This window comes from Adiantum capillus-veneris, chromosome 30 (assembly GCF_014529385.1).
Source record: "Adiantum capillus-veneris isolate H3 chromosome 30, ASM1452938v2, whole genome shotgun sequence".
In the NCBI taxonomy this organism is placed as follows: domain Eukaryota; kingdom Viridiplantae; phylum Streptophyta; class Polypodiopsida; order Polypodiales; family Pteridaceae; genus Adiantum; species Adiantum capillus-veneris.
Genome location: NC_140960.1, coordinates 41,584,991 through 41,610,707, shown reverse-complemented (window position 1 = coordinate 41,610,707; position 25,717 = coordinate 41,584,991). Strand labels below are relative to the sequence as shown.

The window sequence follows — 25,717 nt, the reverse complement described above, 5'->3', positions numbered from 1 at the left end:
CTTTCCTCAATGGCTTCCTTGCTCCTTCTTTCCCATTTAGCTCTCTAGAGTGGATTTACTTTTCTCAATAGCTTCCTTGCTCCTCCTTCCCCATTTAGCCAACTTGTAGGTGGAGGGACATGATAGTGGCATTGATCATCTTTGTATATCTTCTAACTTTTCTCTTTATGCAATTGAGACCATGAGTGTGCATAAATTAATCAAAAATTTCTTTGTGTTGGTCGTTCTACTTCCTTCCATGGTATTAGCAAGTGCACTATAGTTCAAGGGTTGATATTTTTATGATTTGGACTGTCATCTCTCTCAGAACATTTATGGCAATGTATGTTCACCAACATGGACAAGGCAAAGAAGCTCTAGGCTATATATAGAGCATGTGCAATGAGGACCTTTCTCAATTGCAATCACCTCTGTTTTCATCTTGAAGGCATGTGGAATTATCTATATACCTTGACTTGGCAAATCAATTTCATGATAAGATTGTTATCAAGGACTCTTGGAAAAAATGATGTCATTGACAATGCTTTGGTCAATGTGTATAGCATGAGTGTGTTCAAGAAAGCATGACGAGTCCTTGATGATCTTCTTGTTTAACATGCCGTATATTGGAATGTGCTTAATACAATATATGCTTATCAGACCATCGACAAGTGATTGGGGAAGGGTAGGGAAGTTTTTGGAGGGTGGCCATGCTCCATGTGCAATCACTTATCTTATATCTTGAAGGCATGCGACATTATACAAGAGGTTGACATGAGAGAATGAGTTCATGAACTTTAAGATCATTAGGTAAGGACTCTTGAAAATTCTTTCATCAACAACTAGCATGTTTTCATACCAAATTTTCTGTGGTTTCTAAAACCTAGGAAGTCATTGATGAGTCTCTTATATGGGTTGTTTCTCTCAAGCTGCATTGTTTCCAATATGCTGCTCAAGGGAAGGGCCAAGAAAAACGATGTAGGTCACAAGTGGATCACCGCTTGTGGACTTTTTCAATGTTTATGAATTGGTGAAAATGTGTAATGGTGGAAAATGAAATGGTTGACACTAACATTGTGCCCTCCACTTTCTTGACAAAGCTTTTTTGATTTCTTGTGGATAGTTCTTCCATGATTATTAGCAAGCAGATTTTACTTTCAAGGACGTGGTACAATTCTTTGCTATAGTACAAAGATACTTGAAGATTGTAAAACTTCATGCACAAAATCAAAATATTTGTTTGTGGATGACATGTTATCCAATATAGTAAAATCCATGCCATCAGCGTGCTTGCACTTCAGTAAAAGCTCTATCTGAATACAAAAGCTTGTTATTTGTGCCAAATCCAACGGTCAAAATCGAGCTTGTGTATTCAGATAGAAGGAAATGCCATGGATTTTACGAGTCTAAAACATGGGGGTTAACACCTTCACTGCATGTAGAAACAATACCTTATGATGGTAGAGCTTTGTGGTTTGTATGCTATTAGATTGATCAATTACAGATTTTTTCATATCAATTGTGCGACATGCGACTGGGCAATGACACAAAGCATGTATGAGCACTATAATGAACAAAGCATGATCATTGGTTGCTAGGTGAGCTTGTCAGATTCTTGTTATTCCCATGAAATCGATCCAGTCCTGAATTTTTAAGAAGCATGTAATAATCTGTTGACGGAACACGTAACTCTTTGCATATGAAGTAAAGGATGGGCATCACACTTGACATCCTCCCAGTACATAATATATTATCTGCAACAACAGAACAGAATCACAGTTAGAAAGCTAGCATCTTATACAACAATCAGGCCGTCATTTCAAACACCCTATTCTGCTGAAGTGCATCTTAAAGAAGAAACTATCAAATGTAATTATAGGAAAAATCACCCAAGCTTCCCGATCAAATCCTAAGGCTTTCTATATTCTCCCTTCAGGAGATGTTGTGCCCTCAAATACCATGGATAATATCATCAAGGCCCCCTTAAGAAAGACTCTGTTCAAAGAGACTTTATGTATAGACTTTCCATTTGTTTGTATCGTTTGAAATCTGCTCCATCCATCAGCTCAGCACCCATAACAAGATGGCTATGATTTCTTTTTTTGAAAGTTCCTTTCACTCCTTAGTTTTAGGTGCCTTTAAAGGCCAGAAGGGCGGCATATTGTGGTCGATGGTCACTTAAGAAGAAGTGGTGAATAGCCAAACCTATGCATTTCTATACTTTCATGCTATTGTGTCTTTTTTCCATATGGGTTGCAGTTACTGGTACTTCACAATGTAGCTTCAAATTAAGTTTCATACCATGTTTTTTGTACCTAACAACCTAGGTAGTGGATACATCAAACATGATTCTTTGAAAGACCAGAATAATTTCGCGTCAAACGCATACAAGCACTGGTGGGTTATAGGCACAATTTTTGCTTGTGTAGCTTGCTGCTGCTCCATCTTTCGCCTCCCTTGCTTTGCAATCTTATTTTTGAAGAAGAAGGAAGACCGTGTTACTGCGCACATAGGATCCATGACGATCCGCAAGGGAACCGGTCCTCAGGGAACAGTACAATAGTTGATAATATGTACAAAGACTCCAAGATCAAGGTGGCCTATAGGAGCCATGTTGGTTGAGCTATGCAGGTGAATTTTAGTGCCATATGATCTGACGTTGTGCCAGGGTGAAAAGCGTTGTGATACGCCACCATTGCCACAGTAGAACCAATGAATTTCCTCTGTTGCCCTGGAAGAGCCTACTGTGTGTCCCAATCGCTCAATGGTCTCCCTTCCTCTGTCACATTCTCTCCTCACTTCCACGCTTTTCACTGGCGGGCTCTTCCTTAGTTTCACGCGTCATTTTTCCTTTTCGATTAAGCTTGTTGGATAACCAGGGCCTGCTTAAGCAAGGGGGCTTCTTAGCTAGGGCTGCCCCATCTTTGTGCGCACACATACCTTTCTTTCAATGAAACTAAATTTCCATTAACTACCCTAATGTAGAAGGCATGGCCACCCACAATGGGCAAAGTCACGTGTGTGTGAGGGCTAAAATCAGTCATAGAAAACATCAAACTGTTGAAGTGAAATGTCTCCCAAATAGACACAGTAATGAAGAGACTAAGGGAGCTTAGTACAAAAGTATGGGTAGGGTAAAGCTGAGTAACTGCTACCACGACGAAAAGCTTGCTAAAGTTCATTGCGTGTATGACAACCAGCCCAAGGGGCCCAAAATCACACCCAAGCAAGATAGTAGTCATACTTTGGTAATGGTGGATTCAATTGGATACTAATCTTCCAAAATGGCAGCGAGGGAAACAATATTGCAGCCTTTGTGTAGCCTCATGAAAAAAATTTGAGCATGAGAATTACACCGTAACATGTGCACGTTGACAACATAAAGAAGAAGCCATGCACCAACATGCTAGAAGGAACCCAACAGGGATCGTGCCTATCATAAAAACAAGGGGACGGACCCCTAGGGCCGGGGCACAAAGGGACAAGGATGGGGACAATCAGGGCCGGATAGGTGTCCCCACTTCGATATTCATCACAAGGGGATGGCAGGCTTAAGGGGGTGGGCGGGTGCAAAATGGTCTTATGAGCTTCTTTAATGGTCAATTTTGACTATCAATGACCCTCTTTGCACCATCCCTGCACAGCTGAGCCTCAACACCCCCATTGTACCCGTGAGTCCTGGGCTGGAGCTGAGTGTGCTGCCATGCCTCTGTACTGGTTTCTTTGAGTTAGTCGAGTCCCATGTTGTTCAGGTTCCACTGTTGAGTCGTGGTGTTGTTTGCTCTGTTATTCATTGTCTTTTGTGTTTTCATTCTGTTGGAGTGAGATCTCACACACATTGCATTGAGGAGCACCCACTGCAGAGAGCACAACACATTATCCCTGCTATAGGTTCTCTCATTTTTGGCACACCCGGTGGAACCTCAACTGTAGTCTCACTCCGTCGAAAGTCGAGTGCAAGAGCTACCTGGTTTAAGCCTTCCTATACTAGTCTGTTGGTTTCGACTGCTCTGGTCTACTATCTAGGTCTGCTTCAGCTTGGTCTCGTCAAATTTTTCCTTGACCTGCTTATCTAGTCTCTCGTCCTGGTCTCGTAGTCTCTCGGCCTGGTCTAGTCCTCTCTCGTCCAGGTCTAGCCAAGTGGTCTAGTCACTCGCCATGGTCTAGTGGAGTTTGGACCAGTGTTCAATGAGCTAAAGGTCTTCGTGCCCAAAGCTTGGGTGGGCTTTTGGTTACTGCATGATTGACACATATAAGACAGTCAAAAGAGCGACAAATCCCACTACTAAGTCCTCTGAAGTACTACCATAGAAAGCGTCAACCCTTCGTGCCAAGTAGAAGTCCACCAGCCCCATTACCCCTACCTTCCCGCGCGGCTACCTCCATTCCCTCAACCAGTTCTACACCTCCCCAATCACCCCCCTCTGTAAAGTTCTCACCCACTGTGTTGCAGCAAGCTCTTGAGCAACACGCTCCTGCACAGACAGCCATGGAGGAGCTCAGAAGCGTTCTGGCTAAGGTAGTTTCCGACTTTCAAGGGTCTCTCCACAGAGGACGACCATGTCCGGAGATTTGTTTCCCTCTGCAGGTGTCGTGGCCTCAACCGAGAAGACGCCTACTTAGTACTCTTCCTATCCACCTTGGATGGCTTAGCAGATAAATGGTACATTCAGTTTGCAGAAAACCATTTTACGACTTGGGCCACATTAAGTCAACAGTTTTATGAAGCTTTCAAACCAACGGACTTCCACGAGAAGGTTCTAGATGAGTTGGCCAACCTGATGCTCCAACCCAAAGAGACTTTTGCAGTACTCATGACCAGAACAAAGTCTCTAGTCGCCAAGCTTCCTCAGCAAACAGGTGAGTTTATGGTCAAGAAATGGGTAGAGAAGGCTCTTCCTAAGACTTCTCAACAAAAAATCAGAGAGTCTCTGACCTGAAGCCACTCTGGAGGAGTTTGTTGCTGCTACTACTAGGATAGAGGGAGCAAGGAAGCTGTCTACAGACTCTCCTCAGAAAGAGACTACCTCTGTACTCTTGGAAAGTCCATCTGACCCCTTGACTTCTTTACGCAGGGAACTAGAAGCCCTAAAGTTACAACGAGCTCTTCAAGAGGAGAGGTACTTCTTTCTTAGACACGAGAAGCCTCCACATCACGAGGCTTTGGAACAGATCAAGTGCGAGCTAGAAGAGCTCAGGTCTCAGCAGGAGACTAAGGCTATGGTTTGGTGTAGCTCATGTTGTTCGCCAAGGCACCCTCCACATGAATGCCCCCTTCGGGGTTATTGCCACTTCTGTGAAAAGTCTGGACATGAGGACAAGGATTGCTACTACTTGAAGAGATTGCGACAAATACAACAAAGTCTTGGTCCTACTCTTCGACAAGGGCCAGCACCTGCATCCAACATGGTTTTCCCCTATGGCCATCCAAGCCACATGCCACCTTTGCTAACAACCCCTCCTATGCAAGGTATGCGGAGCACTTTTCCCTCTTAGAGCTTTTATCATGCGCATGCTCCCTCATCCCCTCAAAGCTTCTACGCCTCCACCTCCACCTCCACCTCCATGCACCAGGAGCAAGGACCACCTCGCCCTTCAAGTTGCCCATTGAATCGTCCTATTTTGTGCTACAGATTGGGGGAATATGGACATTACCAAAGCAAATGCCCCCTGCCAGAAGGGTCCCCTCCCTGCTGTCATTGCCCTGAAGCGAAGGATCACTACAGTAAGGATTGTCCCAGACTTCGTGCATCCACGGCTTCGAGCCCAGGTCAAGGCCAAAATGAGTTTACCTTTCCCAAGATCAATCTCATAGCAGTTAGCACCATTCCTTAGCCGCCCCTTCTGCCCATGTGGTTACCCGTCAAGACAAGCTGCAATTGGTAGAGGAGCCAGCGGGCGTCCTCACTCGGGCCTAGAGGGCCGCTCTCAGTCTTATCATTCTAGCAAGTTCAACTCCCCCAAACATTCTCACACTAGTGGATACCCCGCTTTTAGCTGTTGACAAGCCATCCCCCAGTGCCAAGCAAGGATCCAAATCTTTGCTCTCTGATATTGATGAATCTTTCTTGGAAGCAGTTTCCGATCTATAGCAGATCAAGGTACCAGAGAAACCATTGGTAGAAAAAGAAAAGCTTACAACAGAGAAAATCTTGAAGAACACCTTCCAACAAGTGTCGCTCTATGACATGCTGCGACTAGATGCGAATTTTCGAAGTGACACCCTTGCAGTTATTCAGTCACTTTACCCCGGAGCAAGTCCTAGTGGTGGGTACCTCCCAGTGCAACCATCACAGTCCTATATGATATCCCATCCCACTGCTCCCCTCACGGATTATAGAAGCCCTCGTCACACCGTGTCCGTCTTGGGGCGGCAATTCTCAAGAGTGATAGTGGATGGTGAATCTGGCATCAACCTTATGCCTAAGTTCACTATGTTGGCTTTAGTTCTGCAACCTACACGACCTGTTCCCTTCACAGTCACATTGACCTACCAGAGGACAGTCTGCCTAGTGGGTATAGTGGACAAGGTGCCTCTGCAGGTACAAGACTTCACCTTTAGCTTGGATTTTGTTGTGGTTCGTCTTCCCCAAGTTGAGGGAGGATTTCCTTTGCTCATTGGTAGACCATGGCTACGACACACTAAAGCACTGCATGATTGGGGAAATGACGCAATGTGGATACATACTCTTGGCTCCCCAATTAATCCATTCGCCTTGAAGGAGGCATGGATCCTACAGTGCAGCACAGTTCTTCGTCAATGGAAACCAACCATGAATTAGAACAGCCTATTCCACTTGATGGGTCAGAAGAAGATCTGCTGGAGTGGTTGGAAGATACCAAGTCAATGCCTTGTTATGGGGTCTCCATTCAATCTCTGCCTGAGGATACATTCTCTTCCTACGTTTCTACTGTAACTGAACCCAGTAAGCCATTTGAGCCAATAGCAAGTGTGCCACCTGAGCCAATAGAGAGTGTGGAAATCACAAAGGCTGTGGAATCCTTTGGACTTGGTGATAAGCCACTTGAACCAACAGCCAATGTGGAGGTCACAGAGGTTGATAGCTCAGCTGGCCCCTTAGTAGAAGCCTTTGAACTTGGTGAGCCTATAAATCATCATAGAAGTGGAAAGAAATCTCCTTTACAAGAGTTATCCCACACCTCAACCTTGGCCTCATCTGAGTTTGACTCTCTGTCCAAGCCAAAGCTCTCATTAGTGTCTCGTGGTGAACTACCCTTCACCAAGCTTCCTGAAGGGGGGTTCCAACAAAAAACTGCCGATTTCCAGATCGATGAGACACCAAATCATGATGTCTCTTTGCTCCTAGACAGGGCAACCTCTTCACCTACAGAGAAATATTCAGCCATGCCATCTCCAGACCTAGTAAAGAGAGCCAACTTCAGCGGCTCTGATGCACACCCGGGGGCTGCTAGACCAGATGCAGAGCAGACAGTCCTATTGGCTGTGGTCTTTGTCACACAAGATAAGGTTAGAATCTTTGGAAGTTCCAGGATAGTCAAGCACTGATGATTTTGACAAGGATTTGCTTGTAAAACTTCTGGGAAGACCAGTAAGTGTAAGGTTATCTGATCCTCCCATCTCGAATCGGTATTCCACAGAGAGTGTGTTTCTTTCAAACTCTGGAATAGTCAGCTTAAACTTCCTACACCGAATGCTCTCTATAACTTCATTGAGGTACCTTGTGAACTACCAGAAGAGCTACCAGATGTCCAGGTTAGCATCAAAGTTAATTGGTGTGCCATTTCACAATTTGGAAACCTTGTGGAAGACCTCATTTTGTGGAAAGTCAAACACTGTCACCACCAAAGGAACAACTGCAGAATCCGAGAGCACGTCTTCCCCAAGCTACTTTGAGCAACAACCTCTTCTCATCACCCTAGCTGGCCTCACCCCGCACCTCTCTCTCCCTTTCTCTCGCCCCTAAACCCCCCCCCCCCCCCCCCCCCCCCCCCCCCCCCTCTCTCTTCCCCTTACCATCCCTAGCCCTCCCTCCTCCATGCCCTACCCACACCCCCTTGCCCCTCCCTCCCTCCTCGCCCCTACCCTCCCCCTCTCGTCCCTCACCACCCCTCTACTCGCCCCTACCCACCCCCTCCCTCCCTCCTCGCCCCTACCTCTCTCCTCGCCCCTACCCACACACCCTACCCATGAGTATTCACAAGAACCTCCCCTAGCCCCTACCCACCAGTGTTCACAAGAACTTGCTTTAGGGTAGTTCTCAGGACAAAAACTGACAATTCCAGGAAAGTTTGGAGGGTCGCCAAAACGAAAACTGGCTAAATTTGTGGGATTTTTGAATCAAAACCAGTTTTAACCTGGAATGCCTTTCTTCCTTTTGGTTACATTTCCACTACCCTCTATGTTCTGAGCCTTTGCTGCAAACTTGGGCCTTCTTCAGTAATTGCTTTCTATGTAGCCTATCTCACTATGGCAAGTTGCCGTACTTCTTCATCATATTCTGCTAACACCTACATTTCATCATGTCTTCTCCACAGTCATCAGTCTGGTTGACTGCCGATTTCCTGCTAGGTTCAATATTCTCTGCTGGTTTCAGTGTCCTCTCTAGTTTCAGTATTCTTTGCAAGTTTAAGTTTTCTCTTTCATCGGGACGGTGAGTGGTCTTGTGGCGGGCAACTTGTAGCAAGGCTACAATATCACTGGCACAGGACAGGCAGTTAGTTGCGGTTGAGCTTGAGTTCACACTCTCGCCTAGGCAGTGATACATGGCAAGTGATACAAATGATGGTCGAGTGGACATCGTGGCCAGATCACCACCACCTCTATTTGGAGATAGGCTTAGCTGGATTGGGATATCGGCTAGCCGTTGGTGGCTCTTTAGGAGATACATATGAGTAGTTGGTTCCAGTCGTGAGACGCTACCATCGTCTACTTTGTATGGCCATTCGTCTTGAGTCTAGCATCTTGAGTTCATGCACAACACGTCTCCACCATCCCTGAACAGTTGAGCCTCGACACACCCATTGTACCTGTGAGTCCTCGGCTGGAGCTGAGTGTGCTGCCATGCCAGAGTCTGTATTGGTTTCTTTGAATCAATTTTCAACAAGGGGCTAGACGAAATGTCAACCCATGGAAAACAAAGATAAAAATGATGCAAAGGGGAAAACCAATGCTCAAAATTCTTCCCAAGGCACTTCCAACAACAACAACAACAATCGGTCCAAGGAGAAGGGAGTTTACAAAGGCAAAAACAAACTCTCTCTTGAAGAGCTTGAAGCTTTTTGCAAGGACCATAAATGTTTCAAGTGTGGGGAGCAAGGACATGGCTATCATTCTTGTCCCGAGAAGAATGCTCGCAATGAGACTTCTAGGGATTCCACCATCGAAGCTCCAAAAGAGGATGCTCATTGCAAAGGATCACCACTTTCCTATGCTTGGGGAAAGGTAAGAGAGCATGATGTCTTCATCTTGTCTGACCCTGGCTCTACTCACAACTTCATATCAACGGAGTTGGCCACCAAGTTGGGCATTCAAGCTTTCGAGATGGGAGATGTTGTAACGGCTGACACTCCTTTGAAGGGACATCGAGCCTCCGTTATTCCCTTGATTGGGAAGTTGAGGCTCCATGTCCAAAGCTATGTCGACAAAGAAGACTTTTTCATCTCTCCTCTCCGACATGAGGATGCTATCCTAGGGGCGCCATGGTTTGATCGCATGGTTGCCAATATGAAGTTCCCTGAAAAGAGAATCTACTTCACCTACAGGGGAAATAACATGTATATAGATGCTAGTGAGCGTGGTCGCACTATTCCACTTGTAAATCCTCTTGCTTTTGATAAATCAATCAAGAGCTTAGTTTCTGCGTACATGATTTTTATCAAAGAGTCTCTAAAAGATCCGAATGCTTCATCAAATGTAAATGGTAGGAATCAAGGAGAGTTAGACTTGTCTAATTTTCTAGAAGGATTCCAAGATGTGTTCATCGATGATATCCCTATGGACTTACCTCCAAAACGAGGGGATGATGACCATCGAATTGAGCTACTTCCAGGAAGCTCACAACCTAACAAAACACCTTATCGAGTCTCTCAAGCTTAGCAAGAGGAGATCATGAGGCAAGTACAAGAATTGGTAGACAAAGGGATGGTGAGGCCTAGCTCCTCTCCCTTTTGTTCTATAGTCCTTTTAGTGCAAAAGAAAGATGATACATACCGTATGTGTGTGGACTATCGAGCACTAAACGATATCACTATCAAAAACAGATTTCCCGTGCCTCGGGTAGAAGGTTTGTTTAATAAGCTACAAGGCTCTACCTACTTCAGTAGGATTGACCTTTAAAGTGGCTATCATTAAATAAGGTAGTGGATGAAGATATCCTAAAGACCGTGTTTCGCACAACATTTGGTCTTTATGAATATCTAGTCATACCTTTTGGCTTGACTAATGCACCAGCTACGTTTAATCGTTTAATGGAGAAAATTTTTAGACCTTACCGCAAATTCACCGGAGTGTTCTTTGATGATATCATCATCTACTCCAAGTCTTTGGAAGAACATAAGCAACATCTCCAAGTGATTTTTCAAGCATCGAGAGAGAACAAGCTTTTTCTCAACCAAAAGAAAAGCGAATTTTTCCTTCAAAAGATTCAATACCTAGGTCATATTATCTCTCAAGATGGTATCCGTATGGATCCATTGAAGTTAAGAGGTAATAAAAGCATGGCCTAATCCAAGTAATCTACATGAGCTAAGAAGCTTTATTGGTATGTGCGCATACTATAGACGCTTCATAGCAAAATTCTCTCAAATAGCAGGACCACTACATGACTTAACTAAGAAGAACATTAAGTATGGTTGGACTGCTAAGGAGCAAAATGCTTTTGACAAGCTCAAGGAGAAGCTTACCTCCCAACCAGTCTTCATACTTCCGGATCTCTCAAAGCCATTTGAGGTCCAATATGATGCTTGTGCTGATTGCCTTGGAGCAGTTTTGCTTCAAGAAGGGTATGCCATAGCATATGAGAGCCGAAGGCTCAATACCGATAAACGAGTCTTGGGTATTTAGGAGAAAGAGCTTTTAGCTGTTCTACATGTCCTAGACACATGGAAGCACTATTTATTGGGGACTCCATTTATTCTACGAACAGATCGCCAAAGTCTCAAGTATTTGATGACGCAAACCAAGCTTTCCGACAAACAAATGAGGTGGACAACTTTTCTTTCGCAATTTAATTTCCATATTGCTCACTTTGCTGGTAAGCACAATCAAGTGGCTGATGCACTTTTACGACGACCAAAAGTTAATGCGGTGTCTATAGCTACTCACAATGATCTATCCTCTATGTATGCTACTAACCCTGATTTTAGAAACATAATGTCAGTCCTTGCTTTGGGGAAGAAAGAGGAACCATTCACCTTGCAGGATGGTTATCTTCTCCACGGCAATAGGCTATGTGTTATCCATTCCCTTCATGAGGAAGTTATGTATGAATCCTATGCTCCTCCCTATGCGGGGCATAGAGGCATTTAACCTACTCTTTGCGGAGTAGAAACATATTTCTATTGACCTACCATGAAAATGGACATACAAGAGTATGTTTCACAATGTGTAGTATGCCAAAAGACCAAGTATGATAGAGGGAAGCAACCTGGATTACTCCAGTCATTGCCTATTCCAAATTCACCATGGGAGAGTATATCCATGGATTTTATCTTTGGACTACCCAAGTCTATCCATGGAAATACGGAAATATGGACAATAGTTGACACGTTTAGCAAGCAAGCACACTTTATTCCTGTCAAAAAGACTACTAAGGCACACCAAATGGAAACTCTCTTCATATCACAGATTTTCAACATCCATTGTGTTAGATAGAGATCCTAGAATGACCAGTAATTTTTGGAAAGATCTCTTTGAAAATCTAGGAACAAGATTGAATTTCTCTTTGCCCTATCACCCACAAACGGGTGGCCAAAGTGAGATAGCCAATCTTACGATACTCGATCTACTCAAGACTTACGTTACCGAACCAGATCAACGCTCACAATGGGAAAGGTAATTACCTCTTGTAGAGAATGCCTACAATAATACTGTACATACTTCTATGGGAAAAACACCTTTTGAGATCATTGAGGGAAGACCTAAAAGTCCCTTGCTACTCAAAGTACATGGGAAGATCTTCGCTACCGATGAGTATAGCCGTGACCTACAAGAATCTTTTAAAAAGATTAAAGAGGCTATATTCATCTCTCAACAAAGGCAAAAAGCTGCTTGCTGACAAGCACAGAAGGGCCTTAACATTTAAAGAAAATAATTGGGTCTTACTTCAGTTTCCTAAGGCTCGATTAGGGCAAACGACGGGCAAAAATCCTACGGGCCATCAAAAGTATTTTGCTAAGCTAGCAAAAAGATACTATGGTCCTTTCCAAATCTTAAAGCCTATCAATGAGATGGCTTACCAACTCAAGTTGCCCAACCATTGGCTCATACACAATGCTTTTCATGTGAGCCTACTCAAGCCCTACAAAGGAGAGCCACCAAGTGAACCAATTATTGAAGACCCTCCTCAAGTTGAAGACCAAGAAGAGATACTACAACCCGAAGCTATCCTTCGGCATGAAGACAGGGTACTACGACATGGTAAGATTATCCGAAGATATCTTATTAAGTTCAAAACTTATCATTTTGAAGATGCTAGATGGATGCAAGGAATACAGCTTAAGGATAGTATGAACCTTGTCAATGCTTACAATGCTACATTAGAGTAAGCAAATGTACAGATTTCTTTTAAGTGACCAATGTTTTTGTCTTATAAGACTAGTTCTCTTTTTAATTGTGCATAAATTTAAATAGTATGCATGCTTAGAATCATGTTTGTGATGACGACGTCTCTCAAACACCAAGTAGAATTTGTCACTCTACTTTGGGAGAATGAAATGGACTAAAGAGCAGACATGCTTGCAATAGCTATGTCTCTTAAGCACCAAATAGATTAGTCATCCATCTTGGAAAGATGTTGTAGGGTAAAAAGGGATCCTATATCTGTTAAGCAAGATTGACTAATGACTAAGGCTTTATCTCTTCTACCTCATGGTCGTCCTCGACTATGATTTCAAGAGAGAGGTAATGTCATAAAATCTAATATCTAACCAACCCAAATGATTTTCTCATATTAAACTGATCATTTAACGTGGGAGAATAAACGGGAACAAGGGTTAGAATATAGACATGTGCTTAATAGATCTATCACAACACGGAGCCAATGGTAAAGGGGCCCAATTAAGAGATGGTCTATCAAAGAGCAAGGCTAACCAATGGAGTATAAAGACCTTAGGGTTAACTTCATTAAAGATCTCCAATAGTTAGTGTTAAAAGTCCTTTGACCTTAAGTAAGCTAGGGCTGTGCTTGAGGTGGGAACCTGGCCCAAGCTTAAGGTGCTTGAGGTGCTTGTTGTGCTTGATGAATAAGATGCTTGAGGTGCTTGTTGTGCTTGCCGACTAAGGTGCTTGTGGAAACCCCACCCAAGCTACTTGAGGTGCTTTGTCATGCTTGTTGACTAAGGTGCTTGAGATAAGGTGTGCCAAAAAGTCAATATTCAACTCCTACAAGGAGGGGAGGAATCCCAAACTCCGAGCGAACTTTTTTGAGAGATGATAGAATCGAGCGAGTTAATGAGAGACATTTTATGATTAATTGAACGCCTTCTTGTGCATCAATCTGTGACCTTGCAGGCACCCCCCCCCCCCCCCCCCCCCCCGTTCATGCAATAAACAAAGACTCGAAAGTGACCTCTCTCTCTCTCTCTCTCTCTCTGTGTGTGTGTGTGTGTGTGTGTCTCTCTCTTTGTGAATGTGCAACACGTCTTTGACAACTCTATGGCAATTCATGTGATATAGCCTACACACAAAAAGACCCAGCTCCTTCTTAGCAAGGTTGTTTGCCACCATATCCACATCCAATTTTTTTGCCACCACCATCCTCAAGTGCAAAGAATGATGGGGACAAGGGCTATAACAATTTTCTTTTTGTTGAGAGGCATCTCTCTTTCTCTCTCTCTCTCTCTCTCTCTCTCTCTCTCTCTCTCTCTCTAAGATTACTTCTAGAAAACCTATGATGAGTAGGTGGCGGGAAGTGTTTCCACCCAGCTCTTAATAATGTGTGGCCTTACTAGAGAGGTAGGGCAAGATTGTTGTCGTGTACGTAACATGATGAGGCCTTGCTCTTCTTGGGCTACTATTGGTGAAAGACAGGGTGAGAATCAAATTTGCTAATCATGAATCTTCATTAATAATAGATGCAATCATACAGTCCAATTTATGCTCTCTCTCTCTCTCTCTCTCTCTCTCTCTCTCTCTCTCTCTCATTGTATAAAGGAAATTCCCTCGAAGGATCTCCATCGATGTAGACCCTTTGAGAGATTATTTTTTTTAATAACACATTCAAGAGCGCTAAAAAAAAAAGTGTATTTACTTTTTGCATTTAGTACAAAACTCTACTCACTTTGTATTCACTACAAGAAGAGACAGTTTGTTTTTCAAAACTCACAGCCGTGAGTGATAAGCAGAAAAATTACAATACTGCCCTGCTCACAATCTGAGCCATAGCATCAACATAACCATAGAGCTACATAGTGTTCATAACCTATTACAAACCAACACTTATACAATCAACACAAACCACAAAAAACCAACCCGCGGCCACCTCGGAACCCAAAAGGTCTGCCACTCCCAAAGGGAAACCACCTCAAGAAAGCCTCATTACATCAGGCACAAAGGAAGCATACCAGGGACACAGTTGATAAGGGCAGCACCCTACAAAAAAGGGAGCATAATATCGCATAAAGGGGGAGGCATAGCCCTCCATCACTTACCATTCATGAACAGCAAGTCGGACAAAACCTTCACCGCATCAATAGACCTTAAAACCACTAGAGCAGCCACAGCATAGCCAGCCAGGTGGAGAACAGGTGGAGAACCACTGCAAGCTTTTACAAGCCAGTCAAAGGCCATCAAAGAAGACCAGAGCAATGACGATTGGAGCCACCAAAGAGGGGGGCCCTGCTACAAAACTTGCCCTTGCTGATTGTCGCAAAACCACCCGAAACACAAGAAGTATTGGTCTCCATTTGCCCCCAAGCAAGGGGAGAGGAGGGCGGCTTCCTTTGTTTACAAAAAAAATGTGAGAGGGCACGGAAAAAGCACATCCTCAAGGCTGGAGATCCAAGATCCTCCATCCGAGGACAACCCACCTCCGCAAAAGTCTCACCACCACAAGAAAGAGCAAATCTAGCAACCCCCAAGGAGCAAACCACCCTGCCACAAGCTAGCCGGAGGCTCCCCACTCCCCTACACCTCGTAGGCTACAATTGATCAACAAGAGATGTTCCCTCAAACCCCTAAGAGAGATTTTTTTTAATTTTATTTTTGCAAAACTCACAAAAGTGAGTTGTATAGTATTAGAAATAATCAAAAACTTTACAAGACCTACCCTGTTCACACAAGCCGAGCCAGGGCAGGCATCCTAATAATCTGACTATGGCTCAACTGAAAGCAGCTCATGGTAAAAGTTAGTAGCAACTGCACGCATATCCTGGCGCTCTGATTGTGGCTCAGCTGAAAGCAACTCACGGTAAATTTAGTAGCAACTGCACGCATATCCTCAAGCTCTATAGCAACTGACCCATCACGTCTCCTCAACTGACAAACACTGGTGAGCGCATGGCGAGGACCCACAGTCTCAAAGAACTCACCAGTAGCTCTGTCGCCCACCTGGGTCCACTGAGATACCTGACGATGGAAGGCAAACTCGTGACGCCGCTCCTCAATGGTGATCAGCTCCTGTCGAGCCTACTGCATTTGCTCCTCCAACCAAGGACAATTAAGGTAGCGCTCCTACATCTGTTGTAGGGCAACAATGCCCCGTCGGATACGCTTCTCCTTCTTGGCTGCAGCCAAGCGAGCTGCAGACTCCTGGAGGAAGAAGCGACTAAGCTCAACAAGTCTAGTGGACACTCTACTAGCAGGTGTGCCTTGAGTGCCCAAACTCTCTGTCCAAAGTGCCACCACCCGCTCTCTGAGCTCTGTATCCAGTAGAATCTCTTGGGGATGCGCAGCATGGCACCCCCACTCCTCTGTTTGTCTGCTACATTAAAAGTCATTGGCATATGATCTCAAAAGGTAGTCCATGCCAAAATGCATACAAGTCCTCCCATATCACATATGCAGCCACTGGCCTAAAAGCGATCTATCCGAGATAGATTCACGCCCCCTACTCTGTAGTCAGATTGAGAGAAAGATAGGCTGTCTAGGGATCGCACAAAGCCTACATTTGTCAAACATCTGAAATCCTCAAGGTCATACATAAGCGCTCCCAAGCTGCCAACTCAGCCCGTGCACAGTAGCATGGCTGCCTCTAATCCTATATGAGGGCTCCTTCAACATGTTGAAGTCACCCCCAACACACTACTACTCTGCATGAGGCAAAGACTCCACAATGTGTGACCAAAACTCAACTCGTGCACTGGTTGGGCGCATAGATGTTCAGGAAGCCCATGGGACTAACGTGAACCTACATAGTAACTCATTGGGGCCCTACCTCGCACAATGATACCTCTGCCCACAATGGCCTGCTGCCATGAGTCCGCAATAGTCATACATACACCTCCCCCCACGAGGCATCTCTGAAGCTCCCGATGCAAGCGACCACTCTGACGCTGAAACTCGGGTCCACCTAATCCCTGCACATTCCATGAGACAATCCTCATGGGATCAGTGAGAGAAGATCGATGTTGCAACAACAACAAACCTCGCTATTTTCGAGGCTGGCTTGAATGGGGAGTAATCCGCATCAGAGTGACCCTGAGATAGGCGTGTTTGTAGTGACTGTCCCAACCAAGCCCAAGCAGAGCAAGTAGTCCGTAGGGCTACATCCTCTATCCAAGAATCCTCATGTACATATACATAGCAAGGGGTACTCACAGTGTCAGCAAAGAAGTGAACCACAATGTGCCTACATCCAACTGCATCCGGTGGCGTCACACTGAACTTGGTGAGCAGCCAAAGTGTCTATCAAATCTGTCATCCCCAAGTTCCCTAAGTGGTGTGAGAACTCTAAAGTCTGGACTTGAATCCAGTCAAGGACTGTGTGTAAAGTCCACTCTGTGTGATCCTCGCCACACAATGGGAAGGAAAATCCTACTGCTATATCCAACACCTCGGTGCCTTTGGCGGATAGCAAGAGAATGTGTACACGGAAACAAGCTGCCTCAAGGTCGGGAGATGGGTCGCCGAGGAATCGGGTGAAGCTGTAGTCAAAGAAATGCCACCGTCAGCCAATGTCAAAACTGGTCAGCCCACGGGGGACTGACGCAAAAGGAGAGACCTGTACTAGAAATGGCGTCCTCAAATGGGGCTGTCACTCCTAAGCCATTCGGCTCGTAGCAAAAGCATTACCAAGAGAATGTCGAACTAAGGATGAATGTCTACTCCCTTGTGTTGAAGGAGTGTTGGATTGGTCGGGTGATGAAGCTTGGGGCCCAGCGGGCGAGAGCGGGAGGAGGGGGAGGGGAAGAGGTGGAGGCGGGGCAAAAGAGTCGATAGGCAGAGGGGAGGCAGGTGTTGACCGCTGTGAAGCTAGGTGGAGGGAGGCTCCTCACGGGAATCCTGCTCTAGGGTCCAAACGATTCCCTATCGGAACCGGATGTTGCTGGGTTGCAGGAGAGCAGCCACCAGGGGGGGGTGTCGCGAGCCCTTCCCTGCCAATGACGGACGTGCACTTGCTGCCAGCCATCAGCTGTTGGTCACGGGCCTCTGACGAGGTGTCAGCCTGTGTGTCCTGGGTACCTCTCTACTGTGCATGTTCAGCCTTGGGGGCTGAGCATGCGACACAAGTCGAGATCTTTTGCAGGGACAAGCCTTAGCTAAGTGACCCATCTGTTTGCAAATGAAGCACTGATTCTGGAGTCTCGAATACTCCACCTTTGGCGGAGCCACCTGCCACTCACCCTAGGTAGAAGGACTACCTTTGGGAGGATGTGGGTGTTGTGAACCAAAATGCGTACTGTGGGAATACTTGCAACCTTGGTAGCACTTGCACTGTCGTGTGCGGGGTCTCCAAGACTGTCCCGATCTCGGAACAAATCTTGGAAAGAAGCAAGAAGTGATCTCTCCTCACGCCAAGGAAGCAGACCAAAATGGGTAGATTTGCTTCCTCAATAAGAACATCTGAAACTTGGTCGAAACCATGGCGCCACTGTCAGAAATGAGCCCTGACGCTCGGATGGCTAGTGGGCTCATCGAAATGATCTTGGCAGCCATCTCGGGAGTCTCAAACTCAATCTGGTAGTACCCTCGCTCAGGAAGCTGTATGTCGATGATCTTTGTTGCTAAACTGGCTTTATTTGACAAGAAAATAATTCTAAATGAATTATTGGATTTATAAGTGAGACGGTTTTCTCGCTTGGAACAACAGGAAAAATAATTCTAAATGAATTATTGGAATTTTAAGTGAGAGGGTTTTTCTCACTGGAGACATCCGAGTACAGAGTATTCCTAGTGCGTCGTTCAAAGTAATGATGGGAGCATTGTGAATGGGAATATTTGTAAGGCCACGAGGAACGGGTACTTATGATGCGTCACATCGGATGGGTGACAGGGAGCATCGGGAAGAAGTATCCGACCATTCGGGAATGGACATCTCTGATGCGTCATAGGATGGGTGACATAGAGCATGGCGAAGGAGATTGTACCGTAAGTTTGGTAGGAAGTGACTAGGTGATGGGTATTCCTGATGCGTCACAAGGTGGGTGACGGGTGCATCGGAAAGGGAATATCCATAGTCGAGAGGATATTCCGAACTGTGTTAGAATTGTGCACAAGGAAAGGCAAGCACTTGAATGAAGATGGGTTCAGAGGAAACTTTAAGGAAAAACGGATGCTTTTTGAGAAAGCGGAATTGCTTTTAATGCTTTCCCGCGAGGAAGTCTATATCTGCATTGCAACTGTGCGTGTGATTGCATCCAGGGACACCAGGCAAGTGCTGTGAAAGCATTGTTTTTAACTTATAAGGTTTTCTTGAGTTTTTGGACAGATTCAAACCATTTTAAAAGGTGACCGGCCGCCCACTTAATATGTGGGCAACCATCCGATAAATAAGGCAACAGATTAGCCAACGTTTTCTCTCTCTCTTTTTTTTCTGGCGGAACAACGCCAAAACAAAAAAAACCGAAAAAACGGCCGCGATCTCTACGCGAGCAGCTATTCATGCCCGTGGCCGGGAGCTATAAAAGCATCTCATGCCCTCACTCAGAGGGAAGGATCAGTTTTTACAAGAAGGAGATGCTGCTGCAGAGTTCACCCGCAAAGAAGACGTTTGCCGGTGATGCCCATGGCTGTTCCAAGTGTACCCGATGTCGCCAAGACCCAGTGCGCAAGTTCCCTCGCGAAGAAGTGCCTACGGAGCGTGTTTCCATCGCGACAAGCTGCTGTTTTTCTCTGTTTTCAGCCCATAAACGTCGTAGACGGGGCTGATTTACGAGAAGGAACCCGAGAACACACCTCTTTTGTGTGTAGGATTGGAAGAGAGGAATTTTCTATGTAGAGATCTCTTCCGGGGAATTGCTTTTCGAGAATCGAGTTGCGTTTCGAGCGTCGAGACTTTGAAGGTAACGATTTTCATGTTATGATCTTTGAGTATTTGATTGCAGGTGTACTTCCTCTTCGTGAGGGAGTAGGAGCAGAGGAAGGCATGAGCCTCTGTAGGAGAAAAGCGCTTTGAGGAACTAGAGCCAGATCAGCCCAAGGGTTTCGTACCCGAGTTTGGGAAGTAGATCCACGGATCAGAGAGAGGTAGTCTCTCAAGTTGTGATCTGGAAGTTGGGATTCCCAAGTAAGGACTTCGTGTCCGGGAAAGCAGAGTTGTTCTGTGGGAAGAGGACTCTGGAAAGAGAGTTGGAAAAGAGTTGCAGGGATGCCATGCCCTGAGTCTGGAAGGTGAGATCCAGAGGCGAGAACCTTGATTCTCGAGGAATTGGAATAAGGAACGGAAGTTCCTTGGAATAGGGTTTTGCCCTAGGAATCGGAAGCTGAGGCTTCCGGGAACCATCAAGTCTTATTCTAGAACGAACGTGGTAATACGTTCGGTTCAAGTGCTTGTATAGACTTCTCCTCAGTAATAAAGATACTATTACGGGAGGGGACCAGCCCATCTTCTGGTCCCCGGTACTGTGTCGATCTTCTCACTCTCTCTCTATTTATTTCTCTCTATATCCTCTGGCTTCAGTAATAAGTGATAAATCCTATTTATCCGAATGTATTTTATATTGTTATGCGCTCCCGTTTGTGACAATCTTTCCCACCTCTGCTAGGAGACACGCCTGCAGGAGCTCGCGCACGTCGCCTCCGCTAGGTCAATTGCCAATGATCTTGCAGATAATAGAGGTGGCCTAAAGGCACTCCACCTCTGCTGCAAGGCTCACTTGCTCTGCTGGCGACAGAGCAAGTCGGATGGTGGGCTCGGCTAGGTCGGACGAGGGGCGGAGCATGAGATTCCATTTGTGTCTGCTACTGCAAATGAGGGCAAAAAAAGTGTTCTTGCTGGGGCGAATCTTGCAGACGAATCCGAGGAGCCGCCGACAGTACCTAATCAAACAGTGCAGAGATGGGAGTGAAAGAGGAAACGAGAAGGGGGGGAGGCTGCGGGTAATGCGGGCAGAACGGCACGGGTGGGAGGGCAGCGGACGAGGAGGCTGAGGTGGGAGGGAGGCAGTGCAAGCGAAGGGGCAGCGGGTGAGATGGGTGGGCAAGGGGCAGCGCGAGGGGGGCAGGACGGGGCAACGCCATCGCCGGGGGGGGGGGGGGGGGGGGGGGGGGGGGGGGGGGGGGGGGGCGCGGGTCGGGGAAAGCAGAAGCAGCGAGCTCTCTGTTTACCGTCTTTGTGGACTCTCATCCGACCTTCTCTGTCGCCAAAGCAGAAAGCGAGCCAATGTTGCCCGCTTGCCTTGCCTTCTTGCAAAAGTGGGCAAGATCAATGATGTGGAGAAGTTGGGAACAGGTTATCGTAAAATTGAGTTTGATACTTGTGGACATGGTAGCCAACATGCTTCAGATGAGCTCTCTAGCACTCCGTGCCTTTGAGTCCACCTTTAATGTAGGTGCCATGGTTTTGATGCTTCAGTTGATGCCCTTGCTGAGAAGGCAGACATCTGACCCTCTGATTGCTTCTCTAAACCAGGACTAGAGTACGTATCCTTGTGATGATCTCATTGTGACACTTACATTGAGTCTCCTGGTAGATGATGGATTTGGCAGCCAGTCAGATTATGACGTCAAAGCATGGAATCATGAGCAGAAGGTTGTCACACAACCACGAAGTGGTCACCTTATCCAAGCCATGTAATCGACTTAAAGCTATCAATGATCTGAAAGGAGCAACAAAGGTGTGTAGTTGTGGCATGAGTGAAGCACTCAATGGACAGCCTTGTCTAACTGAATAGAGACTCCAGGCAATTCTAAGCACACAATCAGTGATACAAGACGATTCTGCGTATCCATAAAGCAAGTACCCAACATTCTCCATTGAATTGCCAAATCCCAGACAATCAATTGTTTGAACTTAAAGCAATGATGTCCCAATACATTGTATTGAGTGCCACCTAAATGTTCACTTGCATAAAGGGTACATCTTGCTGGGGATTTTTTGCATACTTATTCCCAACAAAGAGTGACCCAAAATATCAGTAATATGCCAACCTGGAATACGCCCATTGTGTGTCCCATTCCATTGTCCATCACGTGAAATCATTGAAAATTCTCTAATTATAGGGCCAAGCTGTGGGCCATTACCTAATATATGCAGGAATAGGACTAGTGACAATTCTGTCATATGACAGGGTCTACTACCCTGTCATATGATTAAGACATATTTCTGTATTCTCGGTTTAACTTTCCCAAAAACCTCAGTATGACAACGTGCTTCTCAGGCCATGCAAGTGCGAAGAGAAATGTTCAATTCTGCCAATGGAGATTCTGTGAGTTTCCTTCCTTAGCAACACATACAAAAGGGAAAGCCCAAAAGCATTAAGGCTTTTCTTGGTAATAAAAAAAATGCTCTCAAATTAATATTGAGCCAAGATTTCCTGCCATAACCCGTTTTACTGATAATTCGCTGGCAACTTACACTTACCCACTAAGTTATCGTCTGAGGCTTTTACTTGCTCCTTCCAGCCTGCTTAGGTTTGCAGGTGCTGCATGAGCTCAATTTTAAAGAGGTCTCTCAGTTTTTGTAGCTCAACTTGATAGGACTTGTCCACTGCAATTTTTTTTTGTTTTCAGAAAATGTTATAGTATAAATGGGAGACATTGGCAAGAAAAGAAGCTTGTGGGAATACTAGTGGAGGACCAGGAGGAGTTCCCATGCTTTACGAGGAGGAGTTGCATCCTACTGTACAAATATTATGGAGGGATACACACACTCGCTATATGTGGATCAAAGTTCAGAAAGACGATTGTCGTCCTCTTTACATTGGCATATGATACTTTGCGCCTTCTAACTTTGAACATGCTGGACAAATGGGCAATCACCTTATCTGATCATGGATGATGATATTATAGAATCCTTGAGGGTCGGAGATATCATGTTGGTTGAGGATTTTAACGCAAGGAAAATTGCTTGTTAGGTTGCCTTCTCTAATACATCAACGGAGGATTTTCGTGAGCATCACCATGCAGATCTCGGCATTGAGAAAGTTTCCGATTTTTCATGTGGATGCACAAAGTATGGTAAATATCTCCTATAGATGGAGCTACGTGCACGTTAGCCATACTCAATGGCGTAGCTAAATGGCCATTATCAGGAGGATTTCTATGTTATCCACACCAGCATGGTGCTAGCAGAATCGATATGTACTCACTTTGCTTTGTCTTGTACTACATATCTGAGAGCTGTTTGTTTCAGCAAGATCTATTGGAGTTGTTGCCTACTTATCTTTCATATTGGCTTGCTGCTATGCATCACATCCCATGGTTAGCAGTTTTCTTGGGAGAGATGATGTTTACACTTCAAAGATCTTTGGATTGCTAGCAGAGGTGGATCTCCATGCACCTTTGAAAAAGCTGTTGGCAGCTTACAAAAGCTATTCATGCAGCTGCAGCTACAACCTTTTCCAAATCTTGTTATACAGGCAGCTATCGTAGTGGCCATGTCTCGACCCTGAATTTCACCTTTTTCACTGTCAATATGATGCATAACACCATTGATAGACTTGATTTACGATGGTCTAGTTACTGAGCATTTATGTTGTGCCCAAGATAAATTGGCACCCTTGTTGGTGCACATGTTTAACAAAGACACACGTGAAGGCTTTCCTAAGAGCTCGAGCACTAACACTATTATGTCGTTATTGAAAGGGGGGAACCCTATGGTCCCTACCGTACCATCATGATAGGCTACACATTGGACAAGCTTTATGCTTATGTGATTGAGCGTTGGGCAGAAATGAAATGAAATGCTATATTAAACATCTTCAAAAGGCCAAAATGACCTATGAGACCAAACCGATACAATCCTGGTGGATCTGATATGTTTGGGTACAAAATAAAATGAAGTAAAATAAAAGCTAAAATGAACATCACTGTTCAAAACTGGAAAGAAACTATAAGTGTGAGGAGGGTGTGATCTACTACCCCAACAAGCCTGGGGCCGACTGTAAAATCCTGAATAGATGGTATAAAACTGGGCATAGTCCACCGTGCTAGCCCCATGTCTGTGAGGAAAACAAGTGAACCCATTCGCTGCTGGGAGTCTCTGTAGACCATTCAAGATGGCCAGTCAATGTGCTGTCCCCACGTCTATCAAATATCTCGCATACCCATTATGCACCACATCCTGTGAGCACCTCGCCAATCCCAGATCACTGACATCCAACTGTCTTAACATCTCCTTTGAGGTATCAAAGAACGCTGTTTGAGATTGGTCTGTCCTGGCATTAAAGTCCCCTAGAAGGATGACATCGCCATCCCTAGAGAACTCCCATACCTCCTCATCTAAAATCATAAATGGTGACTGCCCCTTGGGGCGATGCATAGAGAGATGTGCTCGGGGGGGAATAGCATATTGCAATATAAAGTGGCCTTGCCGTCTCTGCTCTCACCCTGACCCACATATATCTAGCATGATCATCTCTCTGAACAATATGAATGAGAGGGTGCAACTCTTCCTTGATTAAAATTGCCACACCTCCTGACCCACGTCCTCTATGCTTTGATCTCACCACCGTCTACAAGTGGTCTCCCATTGGTATCCTGTCACTCTAGGAAGTGTGACACCAGGAGTTGGAGTAGAAAATAATGCCTCTCCCCTTGAAGCCATCCTCAAATGCACCAACATCTAGCTTCATTGATCCATTATAGTTCCATACTGCCATTTTAAGGCTGGTCCCATAGGTCTGGCACCGTCATGTAGTGCATCTTTCCAAGATCACCACTCTCATCCCTCTATAGAAAATTTTTTTTCCCTTCTCCCTCATAGACTTGATTGCTGGCATTAGCTCTTGCATGTGTGCAATTTGCACTAAAGTGAGGTCATTTCCCAGAAATATCCCAGCTTATTTAAGAGTTGGTTTCTTCTTCAAGAACTCTCTCCTAGTTTCCATAGTAGGGAAACATAAAATGAGTGCTCTTTCCTTAGAGCTTCCTTCCCCACCGGTTACTTATTTCCCCACTCTCCATGCACCTGTGTGTGTGGATTCAAAAATGCCCATGTGTTTCAAGAGTTCTTCACTTCTTCTTCTACATTTCCAATGTCAATAAGGCATGTGACACGCATGTGAAGGGCTCTACTCTTCCGCTTCTGCTCTCCCTCAATGGTTATATTGATAATGGTGGTTGTCGGTGTAGCTTCGTCCATCTTGGCTTTTCCCTTCTTTGCAACTTCAATCCACTCTTCAGCTTCAACAACCTTCTTTTTCATTTTGGTGAGGACATCTACCCATGAAGTAATAGTTCTCGACTTCTATTGTTCCTCTTCCCGGAGAGTTTTCACCTATTCTTTGATCTTCTCAAGATCCTTAATCAATGAGGGCTGAATTTCTCCCTACTTTCTAGGAATACTTTTACTCTTACAAGCTGCCAGTTCTCCCTTAAGTTCTTTAATCAATGTATCTTTTGCACTTATGCATTTTTCCACATCTAATTTCCAAGATTCACTACCAACAACAGCCTCATCTAACCTTTTTTGCATCACAGCTTCCATTACCTACACCTCTGTCCTCACATTAGCTTGCATCTTCCCTTTCAGTGCCATGTACGTCTCATCACGCTTACCGAGCATCTCTTGGTCCAGCTCTTTCCTCATATATGCATACATAGCATTTCTATAATTCTCCATAGTTGCATACATCTCTATCTCAATGTCTCCACTCATAAGGTTCAACTCCGTCTTAATCATCACCTGTACCTTCTCAGATATTAGGTCATCCTTTACCCTGGATATTTTTCTTGCTCTGAGAGAATCGGGCCACAATGTGCTATCCCAACTTTTCCGCTTAAATGTAATCTTTGCTTTGGGCCTGGTTTGATATGCATCTGGATCTTTAGTATCGTTTGGTTGGTTCATCATCTGTGATACGCACCAATCAAACTCCAGACATGGCAAGTACACCTCAGTATTATATGCCCACACACAAGCAGCCTCCTAAACCAGACTAATGTAGTAAGCTGTGTTAATAAAATGACGGCCAGTGGGTGTGTGCCACACATAGAGAA

The 25,717-nt window shown here is 45.1% G+C and overlaps 1 protein-coding gene across 2 annotated transcripts in view; it reads right to left on the bottom strand.

The window, feature by feature from the left end:
* Nucleotides 1-1,174: 1,174 nt before the first annotated feature.
* Nucleotides 1,175-25,717, bottom strand: part of LOC147417850 (uncharacterized) — a 285,145-nt gene continuing 260,602 nt past the window's right edge. For both annotated transcript variants that reach the window (XM_086506721.1, XM_086506722.1), the window contains one exon: nt 1,175-1,733. In XM_086506721.1, the coding sequence (XP_086362847.1) occupies nt 1,564-1,733 (170 nt within the window). In that variant the 3' untranslated portion in view covers nt 1,175-1,563. The remainder of the gene's footprint in view (nt 1,734-25,717) is intronic.